This window comes from Lepidochelys olivacea, assembly GCF_965140295.1.
Source record: "Lepidochelys olivacea isolate rLepOli2 genome assembly, chromosome: 5".
Classification (NCBI taxonomy): Eukaryota; Metazoa; Chordata; order Testudines; family Cheloniidae; genus Lepidochelys; species Lepidochelys olivacea.
Genome location: NC_140415.1, coordinates 42,792,045 through 42,811,220, shown reverse-complemented (window position 1 = coordinate 42,811,220; position 19,176 = coordinate 42,792,045). Strand labels below are relative to the sequence as shown.

The window sequence follows — 19,176 nt, the reverse complement described above, 5'->3', positions numbered from 1 at the left end:
ATTGCTGCCCCACTGACAGACCTAACCAAAAAGAAACAGCCAAATGCTGTTCAGTGGACCGGAAAGTGTCAGAAGGCCTTTAACAAGCTTAAAGCGACACTCATGTCTGACCCTATACTAAGGGCCCCAGACTTTGACAAACCGTTCCTAGTTCCACAGATGCATCCGAGCGTGGTGTGGGAGCAGTTTTAATGCAGAAAGGACCTGATCAAGAATTCCACCCTGTAGTGTTTCTCAGCAAAAAACTGTCTGAGAGGGAAAGCAACTGGTCAGTCACTGAAAAAGAATGTTATGCCATTGTCTACGCTCTGGAAAAGCTACGCCCATATGTTTGGGGACGGCGTTTCCACCTGCAAACCGACCATGCTGCACTAAAGTGGCTTCACACCGTCAAAGAAACTAACAAAAAACTTCTTCGGTGGAGTTTAGCTCTCCAAGATTTTGATTTCGACATCCAACACATCTCAGGAGCTTCTAACAAAGTGGCTGATGCACTCTCCCGTGAAAGTTTCCCAGAATCAACTGGTTAAAATCGTCCTTGAGATGTGGAAAATATTGTTAGTCTTTATGTACTTGGTAGTATATTTAGAGATGCATGTGTCTTATTAACTCTGTTTTCCTAGAGCTCCAGGAAGAAATCCCAGCCAGTGTTTCACCCTAGCTGAGATTTGGGGGGCGTGTCATAAATATAAAGGGAAGGGTAAACCCCTTTGAAATCCCTCCTGGCCAGGGGAAAGCTCCTCTCACCTGTAAAGGGTTAAGAAGCTAAAGGTAACCTCGCTGGCACCTGACCAAAATGACCAATGAGGAGACAAGATACTTTCAAAAGCTGGGAGGAGGGAGAGAAACAAAGGGTTTGTGTGTCTGTCTGTAGTCGTCTTGGCCGGGGACAGAACAGGAATGGAGTCTTAGAACTTTTAGTAAGTAATCTAGCTAGGTATGTGTTAGATTATGATTTCTTTAAATGGCTGAGAAAAGAATTGTGCTGAATAGAATAACTATTTCTGTCTGTGTATCTTTTTTGTAACTTAAGGTTTTGCCTAGAGGGGTTCTCTATGTTTTTGAATCTAATTACCCTGTAAGATATATACCATCCTGATTTTACAGGGGGGATTTCTTTATTTCTATTTACTTCTATTTTTTATTAAAAGTCTTCTTGTAAAACACTGAATGCTTTTTCATGGTTCTCAGATCCAAGGGTTTGGGTCTGTGGTCACCTATGCAAATTGGTGAGGCTTTTTATCCAACATTTCCCAGGAAAGGGGGAGTGCAAGTGTTGGGAGGATTGTTCATTGTTCTTAAGATCCAAGGGTCTGGGTCTGTAGTCACCTAGGCAAATTGGTGAGGCTTTTTACCAAACCTTGTCCAGGAAGTGGGGTGCAAGGTTTTGGGAAGTATTTTGGGGGGAAGGACGCGTCCAAACAGCTCTTCCCCAGTAACCAGTATTAGTTTGGTGGTGGTAGCGGCCATTCCAAGGATAACGGGGGTAATATTTGTTACCTTGGGGAAGTTTTGACCTAAGCTGGTAAAGATAAGCTTAGGAGGTTTTTCATGCAGGTCCCCACATCTGTACCCTAGAGTTCAGAGTGGGGGAGGAACCTTGACAGGTGCATAGACAATCCAGGAAGTTTTTGGAAAACGTAGGGGACAATTTCCTGGTGCAAGTGCTAGAGGAGCCAACTGGGGGGGAGCTTTTCTTGACCTGCTGCTCACAAACTGGGAAGAATTAGTGGGGGAAGCAAAAGTGGATGGGAATTTGGGAGGCAGTGACCATGAGTTGGTTGAGTTCAAGATCCTGACACAGGGAAGAAAGGTAAGCAGCAGGATACAGACCCTGGACTTCAGGAAAGCAGACTTCGACTCCCTCAGGGAACGGATGGGTAGGATCCCCTGGGGGACTAACATGAAGAGGAAAGGAGTCTAGGAGAGCTGGCTGTATTTCAAGGAATCCCTGTTGAGGTTACAGGGACAAACCATCCCGATGTGTCGAAAGAATAGTAAGTATGGCAGGCGACCAGCTTGGCTTAACGGTGAAATCCTAGCGGATCTTAAACATAAAAAAGAAGCTTACAAGAAGTGGAAGGTTGGACATATGACCAGGGAAGAGTATAAAAATATTGCTCGGGCATGTAGGAATGAAATCAGGAGGGCCAAATCGCACCTGGAGCTGCAGCTAGCAAGAGATGTCAAGAGTGACAAGAAGGGTTTCTTCAAGTATGTTCGCAACAAGGAGAAAGCCAAGGAAAGTGTGGGCCCCTTACTGAATGAGGGAGGCAACCTAGTGACAGAGGATGTGGGAAAAGCTAATGTGCTCAATGCTTTTTTTGCCTCTGTCTTCACTAACAAGGTCAGCTCCCAGACTGCTGTGCTGGGCATCACAGCATGGGGAGTAGATGGCCAGCCCTCTGTGGAGAAAGAGGTGGTTAGGGACTATTTAGAAAAGCTGGACATGCACAAGTCCATGGGGCCGAACGAGTTGCATCCGAGAGTGCTAAAGGAATTGGCGCCTGTGATTGCAGAGCCATTGGCCATTATCTTTGAAAACTCGTGGCGAACGGGGGAAGTCCCAGATGACTGGAAAAAGGCTAATGTAGTGCCAATCTTTAAAAAAGGGAAGAAGGAGGATCCTGGGAACTACAGGCCAGTCAGCCTCACCTCAGTCCCCGGAAAAATCATGGAGCAGGTCCTCAAAGAATCAATCCTGAAGCACTTACATGAGAGGAAAGTGATTAGGAACAGTCAGCATGGATTCACCAAGGGAAGGTCATGCCTGACTAATCTAATCGCCTTCTATGATGAGATTACTGGTTCTGTGGATGAAGGGAAAGCAGTGGATGTATTGTATCTTGACTTTAGCAAAGCTTTTTCACACGGTCTCCCACAGTATTCTTGTCAGCAAGTTAAAGAAGTATGGGCTGGATGAATGCACTATAAGGTGAGTAGAAAGTTGGCTAGATTATCGGGCTCAACGGGTAGTGATCAATGGCTCCATGTATAGTTGGCAGCCGGTGTCAAGTGATGTGCCCCAGGGGTCGGTCCTGGGGCCGGTTTTGTTCAATATCTTCATAAATGATCTGGAGGATGGTGTGGATTGCACTCTCAGCAAATTTGCGGATGATACTAAACTAGGAGGAGTGGTAGATATGCTGGAGGGCAGGGATAGGATACAGAGGGACCTAGACAAATTGGAGGATTGGGCCAAAAGAAATCTGATGAGGTTCAATAAGGATAACTGCAGGGTCCTGCACTTAGGACGGAAGAACCCAATGCACCGCTACAGACTAGGGACCAAATGGCTAGGCAGCAGTTCTGCGGAAAAGGACCTAGGGGTGACAGTGGACGAGAAGCTGGATATGAGTCAGCAGCGTGCCCTTGTTGCCAAGAAGGCCAATGGCATTTTGGGATGTATAAGTAGGGGCATAGCAAGCAGATCGAGGGATGTGATCGTCCCCCTCTATTCGGCATTGGTGAGGCCTCATCTGGAGTACTGTGTCCAGTTTTGGGCTCCACACTACAAGGAGGATGTGGATAAATTGGAGAGAGTCCAGCGAAGGGCAACAAAAGTGATTAGGGGTCTGGAACACATGACTTATGAGGAGAGGCTGAGGGAACTGGGATTGTTTAGTCTGCAGAAGAGAAGAATGGGGGGGGGGGGGTTGATAGCTGCTTTCAACTACCTGAGAGGTGGTTCCAGAGAGGATGGTTCTAGACTATTCTCAGTGGTGGAAGAGGACAGGACAAGGAGTAATGGTCTCAAGTTGCAGTGGGGGAGGTTTAGGTTGGATATTAGGAAAAACTTTTTCACTAGGAGGGTGGTGAAACACTGGAATGAGTTACCTAGGGAGGTAGTAGAATCTCCTTCCTTAGAAGTTTTTACGGTCAGGCTTGACAAAGCCCTGGCTGAGATGGTCCTGCTTTGGGACCATTTGGGGATTGGTCCTGCTTTGAGCAGGGGGTTGGACTGGATGACCTCCTGAGGTCCCTTCCAACCGTGATATTCTATGATTCTATGATTTTAATGTGTAATTCAGATCCGAATAACTATCCTATTTAGCTTCACTGTCATAATGCCCTATTCCTGTGAAGTGCTAGGCTCCTTCAACACTCTTTAACCTCAGGGAGGTTTTCTGCAGTGAAGCTGAAAAGGACAGCCATTCAAATCAGAACTAAACAGTGAAACCTGTTGGAGAGTTAATCTATATCAATTTAACTTAATTTAATAAGAGTTGAGTGTGTTTAGCACCTAGTACCTCACTAGATCAGACTGTTATTTGTCCCAAACTTCTGTTTTTGTAGACTGCTACCAATGAAATTATTACAGTCAAATGCTAGTATCAGAATGGCTGGTCTTTTAAGGGGAGCTGAGCTCAATTGCATCCAATCAGCTGGGCCCAATCAGACTAATCAGCTGCCCCTCACCTGAGGCTGTAAGGCTAGGGATCACATGATAGCTTGAAGATCAAATGGTTCTCATAAAAGTGAGCAAGTAGCTTAGCTGAGGATGGGAGCTGCAGGAGGTAGGGAGACAAGAGGTCCTGGGGCAGAGGAAAGAACACAGTTTATACGTGATTCTCAGACAGACAGCCTGCAGAGTGTAATCCTGCAGGCAAGCAGGCTAGGAAGGAGATGGGATCAGAAAGGTTTGCCTTGACTTGACTCCCAGGCAGACAGTCTGCAGAATGTAATCCTGAGGGGAGTAGTCAGGCCCTGCAGAAGACTCCAGGTCAGGGGGAAAGGACACAATTGATGTTTTGAACTTTTCCTTAACAAGTTTATTTTGAAAAAATTAAAATCAAAAGTCTTGATGAAAAGGACAGAAATCCTGTGGCTGGAAGAGTGCTCTTTGGTGCACCGGCTAGTGAGATAGCCAACTGGTTTACATTTAGGCTCTGTTTGACATTGCTTACTCCAGATAAATTAGGCAGACATCACATGACACTTATACTTTGTTTCCACATTCAGAGTAATAGGTAACTAAAGCTCAGCTGTGCTCAGAAAACTTGTAAAAAAGCACACTAATCTGCTACAAAAATATAATAGCTTAAACGTGTATCAAAGTGAGCCTCAAACAGATGCCAAAAATCTGCAGAATGCACAACCAAAAACAAAAATATTTTTAAAGCACATTTTGTGGGGTTTATTTTAGTTCTAATTTATTCTCTCTCATTTCTAATATTTTCAAATATGTAACAAGTACAGATGAAAAAATTTACTTGTCTTGCAATTTCTAATTTCGCTCCATAATTCTATTCATACACAAGACTAATTAACTAAGTAACTGAACAAGCACATTACTAAACAGGAAATCTTACTGTATGGAGTGTAACTACAGCAGTCAGTCCCAGGATATTAGAGGAAGGTGGGTGAGGTATTATCTTTTATAGGATCACTTCTGTTGGTGAGAAACAAGCTTTCGAGCCACACAGAGCTAATCTTCAGGTCAGAATAGAAGACAAAGGTAAGAATAAAAGATAAGTTCCACTAAAAGATGCTGCCTCATCCACCTTATCTCAGAAAATTTTACTGTTTCAGTAAACCCAGTTTAAACCCATTTTTTAAATAAAATATATACATCAACTGATGGTATAAGGTCTGTTAATAATTCCTGTTCAGCTCTATTAGCCTAGAAGTTAGGGTGTTTTAAGTCAGCACCTGTATATTTTAAAAAACAAGGCTGAGATTTTCATAGCTATTAAGGGATTTGCATCCCAATTCCCATTAATTTTAAATTTTTAAATTATTATTATAAACACTTTTATATTGCAGTACCACCTATAGGCCTCAACGACACTGGATCTCATTGTGCTGGGTGATGTACAAAGACGATAAATTGAAGTTCCTGCCCCAAAAAGCTTATAGTCTAAAAGACACAGGTGGGTGAAAATCAGGCATGCTGGGGTGTGTTGAGGGAGACAAGGTAACAAATCAATTGCACAGGATGTGTACAATTCTTAGCCAGCCAGTAGGTGTAATTATGTATAGTCTCTGATAAGTCCTGGAGATTGTAAACAGACAAAGGTGACAAACCAGGTTTCTTCTATATAAAGGGGAAAGAAAATATAGTGGCAGATGCCATGTCCAGGAGAGAGGGCTCTGAAAGGCTGCCTCTGGGTTAGCCACTAGCTAACTTCCCTGTAACTTTTTAATGGGAGAGGTGTGACGCTAAAAGCATCTCAAGGCAAGAGGCTCACTGGAATCAGGTAGAGAGTTTCAGCTGGCCTGACTAGTTCAGAGTACACCAATTCACTATGGTTATAATCTGCATCTAAAAAGATGTCATGTGATAGGTAACTGGAAAACTAAAAACTCACTGATCAATAATATTCTTGCATGATGTATGTACACAGTGTGCATCAAGAGTAACTGATATAGGCTAGAATTATGACTAAAATGTATTTAAACCAGACATATTGGGAGAGTTAGTAAATAGGTCAGCCCAAGATAAAGGTATGTACATTTGCTTCTTAGACTAGCATGGTCACCAGGCAGAGACAATGAAGGTCCCTTTACATAGTAGGTAAACAAAGCTATCAAACTAACAAATATAAAGATTTGGGGGGAGGGGGGCTGAATCTCAAGTGATAAGCAACTGAGTCAACAGATTGTATACAATATTATTGTATTATAAAAGTGTGTAGAGTGAGGTCTTTTATGAAAGCCTATGACACACTGGTGATTAGTATCATTGTGAACTGTATGTATTAACATTATATAAGGAATTATGAGTACCCATTGATATTATCTTTTACAGTTTGTGTCCAAACAAAGGAAGATATAGATCTCTCCCAGACAGGAGGGAACATAACAGCTATTTACTTGTCTCTGATGTAAATTAAGGATGATGGAATCAAAACAATGGAAATCATATTTACATACGTAGGGATTGGAAGCCCACACGAAGGGAAAAACAGCATGAGGTTATCCTGCCTTCTGAAACAAGTCCATTGAACTTTGGAAGATATAAGCAAGGGCCGATGCCATCTTTGGCATCCATCACTAGACAGCCACAAGGGCCAGAGCTCTTGCAACCTGAGAAAGATGGGTCCTTCAACCAAGGAGAGAACTGAAAATAGGTGAGAAAACAGCTTAGGCAAAGTTCTTTCATCTAGGAAGACAAGGGAACCAAGCATCTTGTACTTCTGTGGAAGATCCTAACTGAGGGGAAGTCAGCCAGGGCTGGGAAGAAGGAAGATTGGTGAGAGAAACCATCTTGAACAAAGCCTGTACCTTGCAAGATTAAGTTTTAGACCATTAGATACGTATTTTCACTTTTATTTGCTTGTAACCATCTCCACTTATTTTTTTTTTACTTGACATCACTTAATCCTATGTATATTTTGTTAATAAATTTGTTTTATTTTTTACTATAAACCAACTCAGTGCTGTGTTTGAAGGGAAGGGTGTAATTACCCCCATTATTTTAATAAGATGTAATGGGCTTCTGTCTCTTTGAAGGAGCAACAAACCTTAATATTTGTCCGAGTGGCCCAGGTGAGGGCTGGACACTTCAGGGCACATGGTTTTGGGGAAGTTTGGGGATGTGGTGTGTTGCGGTCACTTGCTGGTTGTAACCAAGTCTGGTGGAAATGGTGTTGTGAGGGTTTTGGGGTCAGAGCTGCTGAACCAGGGTTGTCTGGCACACAGACTGTTACCTGTGAGTATCCCAGGCTCGGAGCTACAGCAGAAAAGCATTGTAATGCACCCAAGATCGCAGGATAAGCAGTGACACAATCCTTTACTGGTCTGATTTATACCCAGAACACCATGACAGTATGTCTACACTTTAAGCCAGAGGTGTAAATTCCAGCTTGAGGAGACATACACCCCTGCACTAGCATACAGAAAATAAAGTGTAACCATGATAGCGTGAGTAGCTAGCCAGCTCGAAGACCTACCTAGAGTCTCAGATGGGATCCTACTTAGGGTAGCTTGGCTCTCCTCCTGCTGTGGCTACACTCTGTTTTTAGCATGCTAGCTCAATCAGAACCAGCAGAGGTATGTCCTCAAGCTGGAATTTACACATCCAGTTCAAAGTGTAGACATACCTCATGGCTCAGTTCCAAGAGTGAAGTGAAGAAAACAATCCCTCTCAACCTATTTGTGATCAAAATGTTTAAGGTACGGTGTATCTGATTTTTTAAAATACTGAATTCAGGAAATGAATACATACAAAAGAGAGATATAGGCCACCAACCCGAAAAGTGGCAAAGAGTCCTGTGGCACCTTATAGACTAACAGACATATTGGAGCATAAGCTTTGGTGGGTGAATACCCACTTCTTCAGATGCATGTAGTGGAAATTTCCTAAAAGTGTGCGTCTCAGATGACTAGTAAATGCATCGCTAACAGACTACTTTTGTTCTTGCTTTTCACTGAGTGCCTACTGGTCTGCCAAACTACTTCAGCAACTGTAGAAGAGTAGTGCTATGCTTCTGCTCTCTGCACTTTTCTGAGCACTTGTTTACGGAATTGTATTGACTAGGATTATAGGATCCTAGTCACTTGCACTCCAAGGATCAGATCCTCAACTGGTGTAAACTGATGTAGCTCTGAAAGAAAAGTTTGGGTGAGATATGGGAGGGGAAAGGGTTGAAAGAAAAAGCCAGACAGGACAGGGAAGGAGAGTGCAACAAAACAGAAGTGGACAAACCAAAAGAACCAGGAGGAAAGGACAGACAGTACTGGCCTAAAAATAACGTTCTTCTTAACTATATTATCTTACCATTTTTGCACTGAAGAATTAACCCGGAGTTTAAAGGGTAGGGTATAAGTATTTGCCTCATGTTAAACTCTGATTTAGAGCAAATTTGCTTATCGGGTATGACACCTCACCTCATATTCTTCCGTGATAAGATTATGATATGATTACGGCATAATTATAATGCATTTTGTACACGATGGGTCATGTGAGCTGCCATTGGAAAAGTTATGATTCGCTGAATAGGATTATCCTATTTGTATTCATAAATTATTTTTGTACCTAAAGTTAAGAATATTGACTATGTATCTGTATTTCAATTGTGCTTACTCTGGGTGACACCCACAACTAGCCTTTCTGATACAACAATGAAGAAGCCAGACAGTGCTGACGGTCCATCAGTAAAAACAATAGACCCTGGAAGAATTTAACCTTCCTGTGAATGTTTTTGCCAGCCTGTAAGCAATTGCTGCTCTGACTCAGCAAGGTATGCAAGGGCATGTGACCAGGCTAGATGACCCTGGACTCCATCTTGGATACCAGGGTTTTTTCCACAAACTGAGGTTGGGACAAAGGATTCCCACCAAATGCTAAAGCTATATAAGGCAGGGAGTGACATCCTCTCTTGTTCTTCAGTCACCACACCAAAAAAGTCCTGGAAACACCTACGGAACAAAAGACTGAACTGGGGGAAATGCTAGACCCAGGCTAGGGGGATTTCTAGCTTGTGTAGGAAAAACCTAGGGATTCAAAATTGCAAAGCAAGTGTAGCTTGTGCCTTCAGAATCTGCAGCCCACTTGTATCATCAGTCAGGGTGTGTTAAGCTTAGTTTGTGATTTTGTTTATTTACTAGGTAATTTGCTTTCATCTGTTTGCTATCGCTTATAATCACTGAAAATCTATCTTTTGTAATTTATAAATTTATTTAATGTTTTAATCTAAACCAGTAAGTTTAGAGTGAAGCACTTGAAAATCTTAGCTCAGGGGGCTGCTGCATTTCCTCTTCAGATTGAGGGAGGGGTGACCTCTGAGTTTACACTGTACAGTTCCCTGTGCAGTGCAAGACAGTATAATTTTGGGTTTATACTCCAGCGGGGTGAGAGTGTGTCTGGGAATGTGGTAGTTATTTTCACTGTAGCCTCTCTATTGTTGATTCATGCAGTGGCTGGTCAGAGAGCCTGCATGTAACTGCAGTTGGATGTATCCCTGTCTGTGTGAATGCTGGTGAAAGTGCAAGCTTGGAGGGCTTGACAGCTTGTCACAGCAGCACAGTGTGAGAGGGAGCCCAGGCTGGTGGGTCAAAGGGCTCAGTGGTACCCCAGTTCCAGGTGACACCCTGGGGGGAACCCATCACACAGGGTTCTGTGCGTAACTGATAGCGAATATGTTATGTGTTCCTAAGCACTAATAGTTCAGGAATCACTGGTTTACATAAGTTTACTAATGTGTAAAAACATCTGTGTGTCTACCAGAAACGGATGGAAAATTCATAAGTGGATTGCTGAAGACAGACATTGTTTTGCTTCATTCCAACAACTAAATGGTGACCAAGCTGTATTTCAGCAAGATTAGTTTCTCATACTTAAAACCAGACAGACTTACCTCATGAAGTGAGACAAGCATCTAATTGTTATTTTCCAGTAAGTGATGTCTGGTAAGGTTTCTCAAGAGTACGAATAGAACACTCAGGAAGACCTACCAAAGAGTATGTTGGTGTTTTTTGTTTTATTTTAAGCTATGTAATACATGAAAAACTTGTTGGAGATTTATATTCCACCACTTGCTTAAGAGGCAGCAAAACCTCTTCTGAATAGTTAAGAAGAAAGAATTAATATTGTAGGTTTTCAGACTCAAATTTAAAAACCTACCTGCCAAAATTGGCTGGCAAAAACTCAAGGAAAGCATCATTCAGGTACAGCTGTGTTAGGTTTAACAGTTGGGAAAATCCATCTGGAAGCCTAGATAAACAAAAAAAATTTAGGTAGTGTTTTTGTTTCAATGAAGCATAGGTAATTATATCGTATTCTCTTATAACACAGTATAATTTGTTTAGTATAGCATAATGAACATATATGGTAAAATTAAGGTTTATCAGCATTTCTACAAGGCTGTCTCAGCCTACACTGGGCTAACTGTTCACACAAGAATCAGTTTCAAGGCCCTTGTTTTTCAATGCTATGAACAGGTTATGGTCTAGTTATCTGAAAGGCTTGTTTTCGCACTGTGGAAGATGCACTCAGAGGAGATACCGAAGCCAACGAAAAACTAGTAAAACTTTTTGAGTTAGTTTGTTTTTTAAGGGTGGAAGTGGGGTGATGGTCATTTTCAGCAGAAATCCCACCTGTGCTAGCACTACTTCTAGAAACTGGGCCAAGCCTAAATCTTGTCACCAGGGAGACAAGAGACATCGCTTCTGCCGAGTCTTATCCAAGGAGACGAGTTTGCAAAATGGTCCATGGTTTCTGCTCCATGAAATAAACTAGACAGACTGGATTCTTTTTAATTAAGCAACTTATATTTGAGGAAGAGTAATGTACATTTGTCCATCTTCTTCAGAGAACTGGCAACTTCTAAAAATATTGGTAATGGCATTCAAATGTTATGGCTGTAGGTGCCTAAGAAATAGCAGTAGAAGCAATAGAAACAGCAGTGATTTCCTATTTTAAAAGATTTGACTTTGACATTAAAATAAAAAGCAAAAATAATGTTCCCAGTCAGCCGAAAATCTACACGTTTCTGCCCACCCTAGGAGATGGTATTGTGGTTCCCTGCACCTTCTGTAATTTTAAAAACCAAAAGTTTATGTAAACTTAGTCTCTCTATAGTAAGGGTAACACAATGCTTCCATTAAAAGCTCAGTTTAGGGCCAAAACCAAGACTTGAAAAATACACTCCAGTAGTGAAAGGGAAGCCCAAGAAACTGTCTAAGTCATACTTTCCTGAACAATTTAAACTTTAATCTTAAAAAAAAAAAAAAAAGGGGGGGGGGCAGAGGGGGTTCTAACCCTTACAGTCTTAAAAAGATAACAAAAATCTGACCCTCATGTAAAGCAGTGTGTGCTATATCAATAAATATTTACTTATTTATTTATCCTTATCCAACATGCCCACTCAGCCCTTATGCCTACAAAGTTCCATCGTTTTAAATTGACTAGAGCGTAGTGGATCATCTGATCAATTAATCAATACAAATTTAGTACAGTTTACCTTCCACTTAATTAGCAATAATTATGTAATTATACAGTTACACATTAAAATATAAATTATATAATTATATATGTGCATGCACATAATGTTGAATTTATTTTCAAATGGTATTTTATTAAGGTTATAAAAATTTTAAAAAATGTTAATCCCTTTCTTAATTTAACTATACACAAAAACTATGTTAAAAGAATATCAACGTTGCAAAATCAAGCAGAAGTAAGGAAAGTAAGGAAATGCCAGAATTAAGGTTGTCTGTGCAACCCTAAGTCACCTCCCATATGTGTATCCATTAAGATACTGTCTTTAATAACAAGGTCACTTCCTCCCTCTGCTTCCCCCAGAACTACTGCCTCATTCAGTGCACAGGACAGATGGTATTCACAGAACCAATAGCTATTCTTGTTTTATCCTTATTTTTCAACATGTGACTGTCTTATTTACTACACATATTCAAACCTTGCTCTGAATACTGAGCTTCTCATAGGCTTTTTCCATGGTATTCTTCACTAAAGTATCTGAATGCTTCCCAAACATTAATGAACTGATTTGCACAACAACCCTGTGTGTGGTGAGGTGGTATGATCCCCATTTTAAAGATAAGGAAGTGAGGATCAAAGAAATTAAGGTCAGAACTATTCATTAATTTTGGTTGCCCACTTTGAGATATCTAGGACTTGATTTTTCACAGTATTTAGCATTATATAACACACTTTGTTCTAGCCCAGTGATTTCAGTTGCACCTCTTAGTACTCATCCAAGGATTTCAAGTCTGCCACCCAGAAAATGAGGAACACACAATTAGTGAGCACCTATGAAAAGTTTGGTTTAAGTAACTTGTTTAGCATCACACAAGAACTCTGTGGCAAAGGCAGGGAAAGAATCCAGTTTTTAGAGCAGCATTCAACTGATTTAACCTAAGTCCATGCTTTCTCTTCCCCATTCACTACACACCTTTCAACTGCCTCATTCACTAAACTCCTTCTAAATTCTGTTCAAATGAAGCAGGGCTCCCACTAGGGTGGCCAGATGTCCCAATTTTATAGGGACAGTCCCGATATTTGGGGCTTTTTCTTATATAGGCTCCTATTACCCCCCACCCCCATCCCGATTTTTCACACTTCTTGTCTAGTTACCCTAGGTTCCACAGACAACAGCCACATTCATTACACAACCCTGATAAGTTTCCAGAACACTGTCCATCCTGTGTACTCAAAGATGCAGAGGTCCTGTGCAAAACACAGGACGTAATCATGTGAAGACTCCACCATAATGCATATACACAAGGGGGCTGAATTAAGGTTGTACAGGTTACCTTATTTTTGAGTGCTTGACTTTGCAACCTTAACATGCTTTTAGATGTAGTTGTGTGTGTAAGGTTTTTGGTTTTTTTTTAATTGAAAAAAAAAAATTCCATCCTGTGGAACCATACTGATACCCACATGGTTCATCAACAGGGTTGGAACTCTTAGATCCACAGCACAGGCCTCTGCCACTTGAGGTAAAGGAGTAACTCAGAACAGTTGTAGGTTGTGTCATCCTCTGTGTGGATCAGCCTCTAGATCAGTGGTTTTCAACATGTGGCCCATGGACCCGTGGGAGTCTGCAGACTATGTCTAAGATTTCCAAAGGAAATCCAAAGCACCTCCATTTGAAATTTTGTAGGGGTTCTCAAATGAAAAAAGGTTGAAAACCACTGCTCTAGATCCATAGCTATTTGCTGACAGGGGAGACCCAAGAACCTTGGGTTCAATTCCAGATTCTGGAGGGGAGTATGTTCTTGTGGGCACACTCTTCTGCCCCATTCCCATCCAAGTCTGCCCATTTCTGCCATTGCCTGCTCCAGCTTGTCCCAATGCCAGTCCCGTCTCTCCCTCAACAACCCCCTTATGCTCCCAGTCTCATTTCCCTGCCTCAGCTCCTTGTACCAATCTATCTCCCCATCCTGGCTCAGTTCTTGTCCGATCTGAATTTCAATCAGGCTGCTTCTGCCTCCATGCTGATTGGACACCAGAAACAGTCTCACTATTCTTAGTTCCAGTGCCCAGTGCCACAGACACCTCTAGCAGCCAAGAGCAGCAATTGCAGGGAAAGTCTTGCTCAGAGCCTGCAGTCCTGGGCTTGGGCCTGATCAGTGCAGATGGACTCTGGGAAATTTACCCGCCAAACTCGAACAAGTTGCTACTATACAGTAATTATTATTATATTATTTATTTGTTGTGGCAAATGCAAATTTTCAAAGGTTTATAACTTGGCCAAATTTGGGCAAACAGTCATACAAACACTAGATAGCCTGGTGTAAGGGACATGCTATCTCCCTGCTAAATTTCAAGTCTGTGCTTCAGAGCATGGGGGCACTAGCGCATCACAATGAAAGAGTCATAAGAATTCAGTTTGTTTGTTTTTCTTTTAACCATGGGCAAATATATATTCTTCCTCTAATCCTGTTTGCAGAAATGGTTGAATTGTTTTTGCTGAAGCTTTAATCAAACTAGTGTTACCATCTTTGGTTGGACGAATTCCTGGAGGTTTCATCACATGACATTACCTTTAATTAAAGATTAATCTTCAATTCCTGGAGTCTCCAGGACAATGCTGGAGGCTTGTATCCCTAAATCAAACTCAACCTGAGTCAAACACCCAACATAGAAAATTTCAGCCTGGACAGTTGAAGTCTGGCAAAGTTGTAAGCAACTGAAAAAGAGCATCTTATAATGGGACCTGCTGGGCAACTTTAATTATGGGAGGCACTACTACCTCCATGTGTAGCTATACAGACATACAAGGAAGTTTAGGTTTTGTTATCAGAATGAAAAAAAAAAACCAAACAAACACTTACTTTGAAATTGGATTTACACTGGCCTCAACAATTGCCAAAACTTTACAGTTTTTGATGTTTTCTGGAAACTCCTGTATGCCTGTTAAATAAAGAACAGAAAAACTATGTTAAGTTATTAGACTCAATCACAGGCAGAAAAATGTTTAATTTAAACCATAAAAAAACTAATTCATTTAACAATTAATGCAGTGGTTCTCCATTTTTTCATTTCGAGGACCACTTCATATGAGAAATATCCTTTTTCATGCACTACCTTCTCTCACAATACCTGTTTGATACCCACTATTTGTTTCTCAAAATGCTTCATTCTGTGCTCTATCAGGAAAGGCTCCCACCAACACTCCAGAGAACCACTGCAACAGTGATTTTCATAGATCAGTAAGGCAAATAAAGGGCCTGATCCAGAGCCTTTGGGTCAGCCTTCAATCAATTACACTAAGATACATTTTCAGTAACAAATTGTGCTCCCCTTCTCCCCTGCCAAATTTAGACAGACTATAGATCAACACCACCTGATGGGTTTATGTGGCCTGCAAGACATGTTCAGATTATGCAGAATATAAACTTCATTCCTTTAAATAACTAAGAGTCTAGCCTTCATGATTGCAGAGAACTTCCAAATGTTAATTAAGTGTAATTGATGCTGTTGTCTTCCTAACTCTGCAAAGAGCCTGAAACAATGATAGGCTTTGTTTTCACTGCCCAGAAAAGCATGTTTTTTTTCCTCACAGGTAACAGGCATAGAAAATAGAGGCTGCTACAGGCCATTACCATACGAAACTACACCATTTACTCAAGAAACTCCCTGAAAAAGCACAAGAACAAATCTGCACAGACACACCCCTAGAACCTCAACCAGGGGTATTCTGTCTGCTACCCAAGATCCATAACCCTGGAAATCCTGGATGCCCCATCCTCTCAGGCATTGGCACCCTGACAGCAGGACTGTCTGGCTATGTAGACTCTCTCCTCAGGCCCTACGCTACTGTACTCCCAGCTATCTTCGAGACACCACTGACTTCCTGAGGAAAACTACAATCTAGTGGTCATCTTACAGAAACCACCATCCTGGCCACTATGGATGTAGAAGCCCTCTACACCAACATTCCACACAAAGATGGACTACAAGCCGTCAGGGATAGTATCCCCGATAATGTCATGGCAAACATGGTGGCTGAACTTCGTGACTTTGTCCTCACCCATAACTATTTCACATTTGGGGACAAAGTATATCTTCAAGTTAGTGGCACTGCTATGGGTATCCACATGGCCCCACAGTATAACGACATTTTTATGGCTGACTTAGTACAACGCTTCCTCAGCTCTTGTCCCCTAACGCACCTACTCTACTTGCGCTACATTGATGACATCATCGTCATCACCTGGACCCATGGAAAAGAAACCTTTGAGGAATTCCACCATGATTTCAACAATTTCTGTCCCACCATCAACCTCAGCCTGGACCAGTCCACAAAAGAGATCCACTTCCTGGACACGACAGTACTAATAAGCGACGGTCACAACCACCACCCTATACCGGAAACCTGCTGACCGCTATACTTACCTACATGCCTCCAGCTTTCATCCAGACTGCACCACACGATCCACTGTCTACAGCCAAACTCTAAGATACAACCGCATTTGCTCCAATCCCTCAGACACAGACAAACATCTACAAGAACTCTATCAAGCCTTCTTAAAACTACAATACCCACCTGCTGAAGTGAAGAAACAGACTGACAGAGCCAGAAGAATATCCAGAAGTCATCTACTCCAGGACAGGCCCAACAAAGAAAGTAACAGAACGCCACTAGCACTCACCTTCAGCCCCCAACTAAAACCTCTCCAGCACATCATCAGCCTATCTTGAAGGATGACCCACCACTCTCACAGATCTTGGGAGACTGGCCAGTCCTCGCTTACAGACAGCCCCCCAACCTGAAGCAAATACTCACCAGCAACCACACACCACACAACAAAAACACTAACCCAGGAACCTATCCTTGCAACAAAGCCTGTTGCCAACTCTGTCCACATATCTATTCAAGGGACATCATAGGACCTAATCACATCAGCCACACCATCAGAGGCTTGTTCACCTGCACATCTACCAATGTGATATATGCCATCATGTGCCAGAAATACCCCTCTACCATGTACATTTGCGTAGAGACTGTTCGGTTTGGCCAAAGAATAAATGGACACAAATCAGACGTCAAGAATTATAACATTCAAAAACCAGTCAGAGAACACTTCAATCTCCCTGGTCACTCAATTACAGACCTAAAAGTCGCAATACTCCAACAAAAAACCTTCAAAAACAGACTCCAATGAGAAACTGCAGAATTGGAATTAATTTGCAAACTGGACACCATTAAATTAGGCTTGAATAAAAACTGGAAGTGAATGGATCATTTCAAAGTAAAAACTATTTCCCCATGCTAATTTTTCCCTGTCTGTTACTCACACCTTCTTGTCAACTGTTTGAAATGGGCCATCCTGATCATCATTACAAAAGTTTTTCTCCTTCTGTTAATAGCCCACCTTAATTGATTAGTCTCTTATAGTTGGTATGGCAACACCCATTTTTTCCATGTTCTCTGTGCATATATATCTTCCTACTGTATTTTCCACTGCATGCATCCGATGAAGTGGGTTTTAGCCCACAAAAGCTTATTCCCAAACAAATTTGTTAATCTTTAAGGTGCCACAAGTACTCCTCGTTCTTTATGCATTAACTAGTCTACCATAAAATCCTAATGGAGACATGGCACTGTAGTTTTGCCGTGAGGTAAGTTAAGACAGGCCAATCACAGGTGGGGATTCAGCATTAGCCTCACCTAGCTACCTCTCATTAAAGTTTTTATTAAAACTACAATGCTTTGACTCCAACAGGATTTTACAGTGGGACAGCTAATGCAGATTAGTTATCCCTCTGTAAAACAACACCACCTGCTGCAGTGAAGGTAACTTCAGAGGTGGAAATTTTCCTACCTCCTATTAATTTCATTGGGATGGTGACTCCAAAGCCCAATTTTGACTCTTCAGTGTCAATGTAATATTACTCAGCCCAAGACAAGATTAACAGTCCTGTTTCTCAACCCTAGGTTCAGCAAAGAGGGTTACCATTCCTCAGCACACACTACCACCCTCAGCCTCAAATTAATTCATACCAGTAAGTGAAACAAGTTGCAGCATTTGCTGAGTAGACCAAAATATTTAAATATTTACAACATACAGAATCACAAATGATCATGTAAGCAAATGCAATGTGGAGAGTAGGAGTGAAGCCCACGGAGAGATGGGAAATAACTTCTGCAGGGTAGGAAATGCTCAGGGGTGAACAGAAGAGAGAGGAGAGAAAGAGGGAAAGAAAAAGAAGGGTGGGGAAGGAAGAGAAACAAAGGGCTACCTTTGTGATGGTCTAAGGGCATGGCTACACTTGCAGATGTAGAGCGCTGTGAGTTAAACCAGCCCTTGGAGAGCGCAGTAGGGAAAGCGCTGCAGTGTGTTCACACTGTCGGATTCAAGCACACTGGCGTGGCCACATTAGCAGCTCTTGCAACGCCACAGAGAGCAGTGCATTGTGGTAGCTATCCCAGCATTCAAGTGGCTGCAACATGCTTTTCAAATGGGGGTGGTGGGGCTGGAGTGTGACAGGGAGTGTGTTGTGTGTATGTGGGGGGAGAAAGGGGGAGTTTTGGGGTGCTGAAAGTGTGTCAGCATGCTGTCTTGTAAGTTCAGACCCCCTGCCTCTCTCTCACACACTCACAGCAAGCAGTATTCCACACTAACGGTTGCTTTGTCCCGGCGCTGATAAACATGCCAGCTGTCAGAAACAGAGCTTTGAAAGGGGATATCTGCATTCCTACAGCCGAGTTCAAAACAATGACAAGAGTGGCCACTTGACTTAAGGGGATTATGGGATGTTTCCGGAGGCCGATCACAGCGCAGTAATACAACACCTCACTCACACTGACACTGGGGCGTTTCAGCAAAGGTGCAGCAAGTATTATGCTTCTCGGGGAGGTGGATTATCAGGAGCACTCCAACTGCAGAGTCCAGGTGCTGTAAGTGCTTTGCAGGTGTGGACAGGTCGGGAGTTAGGGTGCCTGGGGCTGCTTTAATGCACTCTAACTTGCATAGTATAGCAAAGCCCTAAAAGTAAATATTTTCTCACTGAGTGACTCTGAATACAACAATAAAGTATTGAACAAACAGCTAAATATTCAGCAAACCTCTCATTCAAATCAGTGGTAGTCCAGGTGTAGATTCAGGTAATACTGTCAAATCCACAGGAATAGTGCTATGGCCCCAACTTTTACTCCTGGGGGAATTCTACACCACTGCACATGCACAGAATTAATGTCCCACACAGATTTTTTTTTTTTTTTGGTGGCAGGGAAGCAAAGAAAAGACTTTCTGACAGGGAAG

The 19,176-nt window shown here is 42.1% G+C and overlaps 1 protein-coding gene across 7 annotated transcripts in view; it reads right to left on the bottom strand.

The window, feature by feature from the left end:
* ERBIN (erbb2 interacting protein) overlaps positions 1-19,176 on the bottom strand; it is a 235,152-nt gene that overhangs the window by 82,836 nt on the left and 133,140 nt on the right. For all 7 annotated transcript variants that reach the window (XM_084629519.1, XM_084629518.1, XM_084629521.1 and 4 more), the window contains 2 exons: positions 14,743-14,821; positions 10,568-10,657 (listed from right to left, as the gene is read on the bottom strand). In XM_084629519.1, the coding sequence (XP_084485645.1) occupies positions 10,568-10,657; positions 14,743-14,821 (169 nt within the window). The remainder of the gene's footprint in view (positions 1-10,567; positions 10,658-14,742; positions 14,822-19,176) is intronic.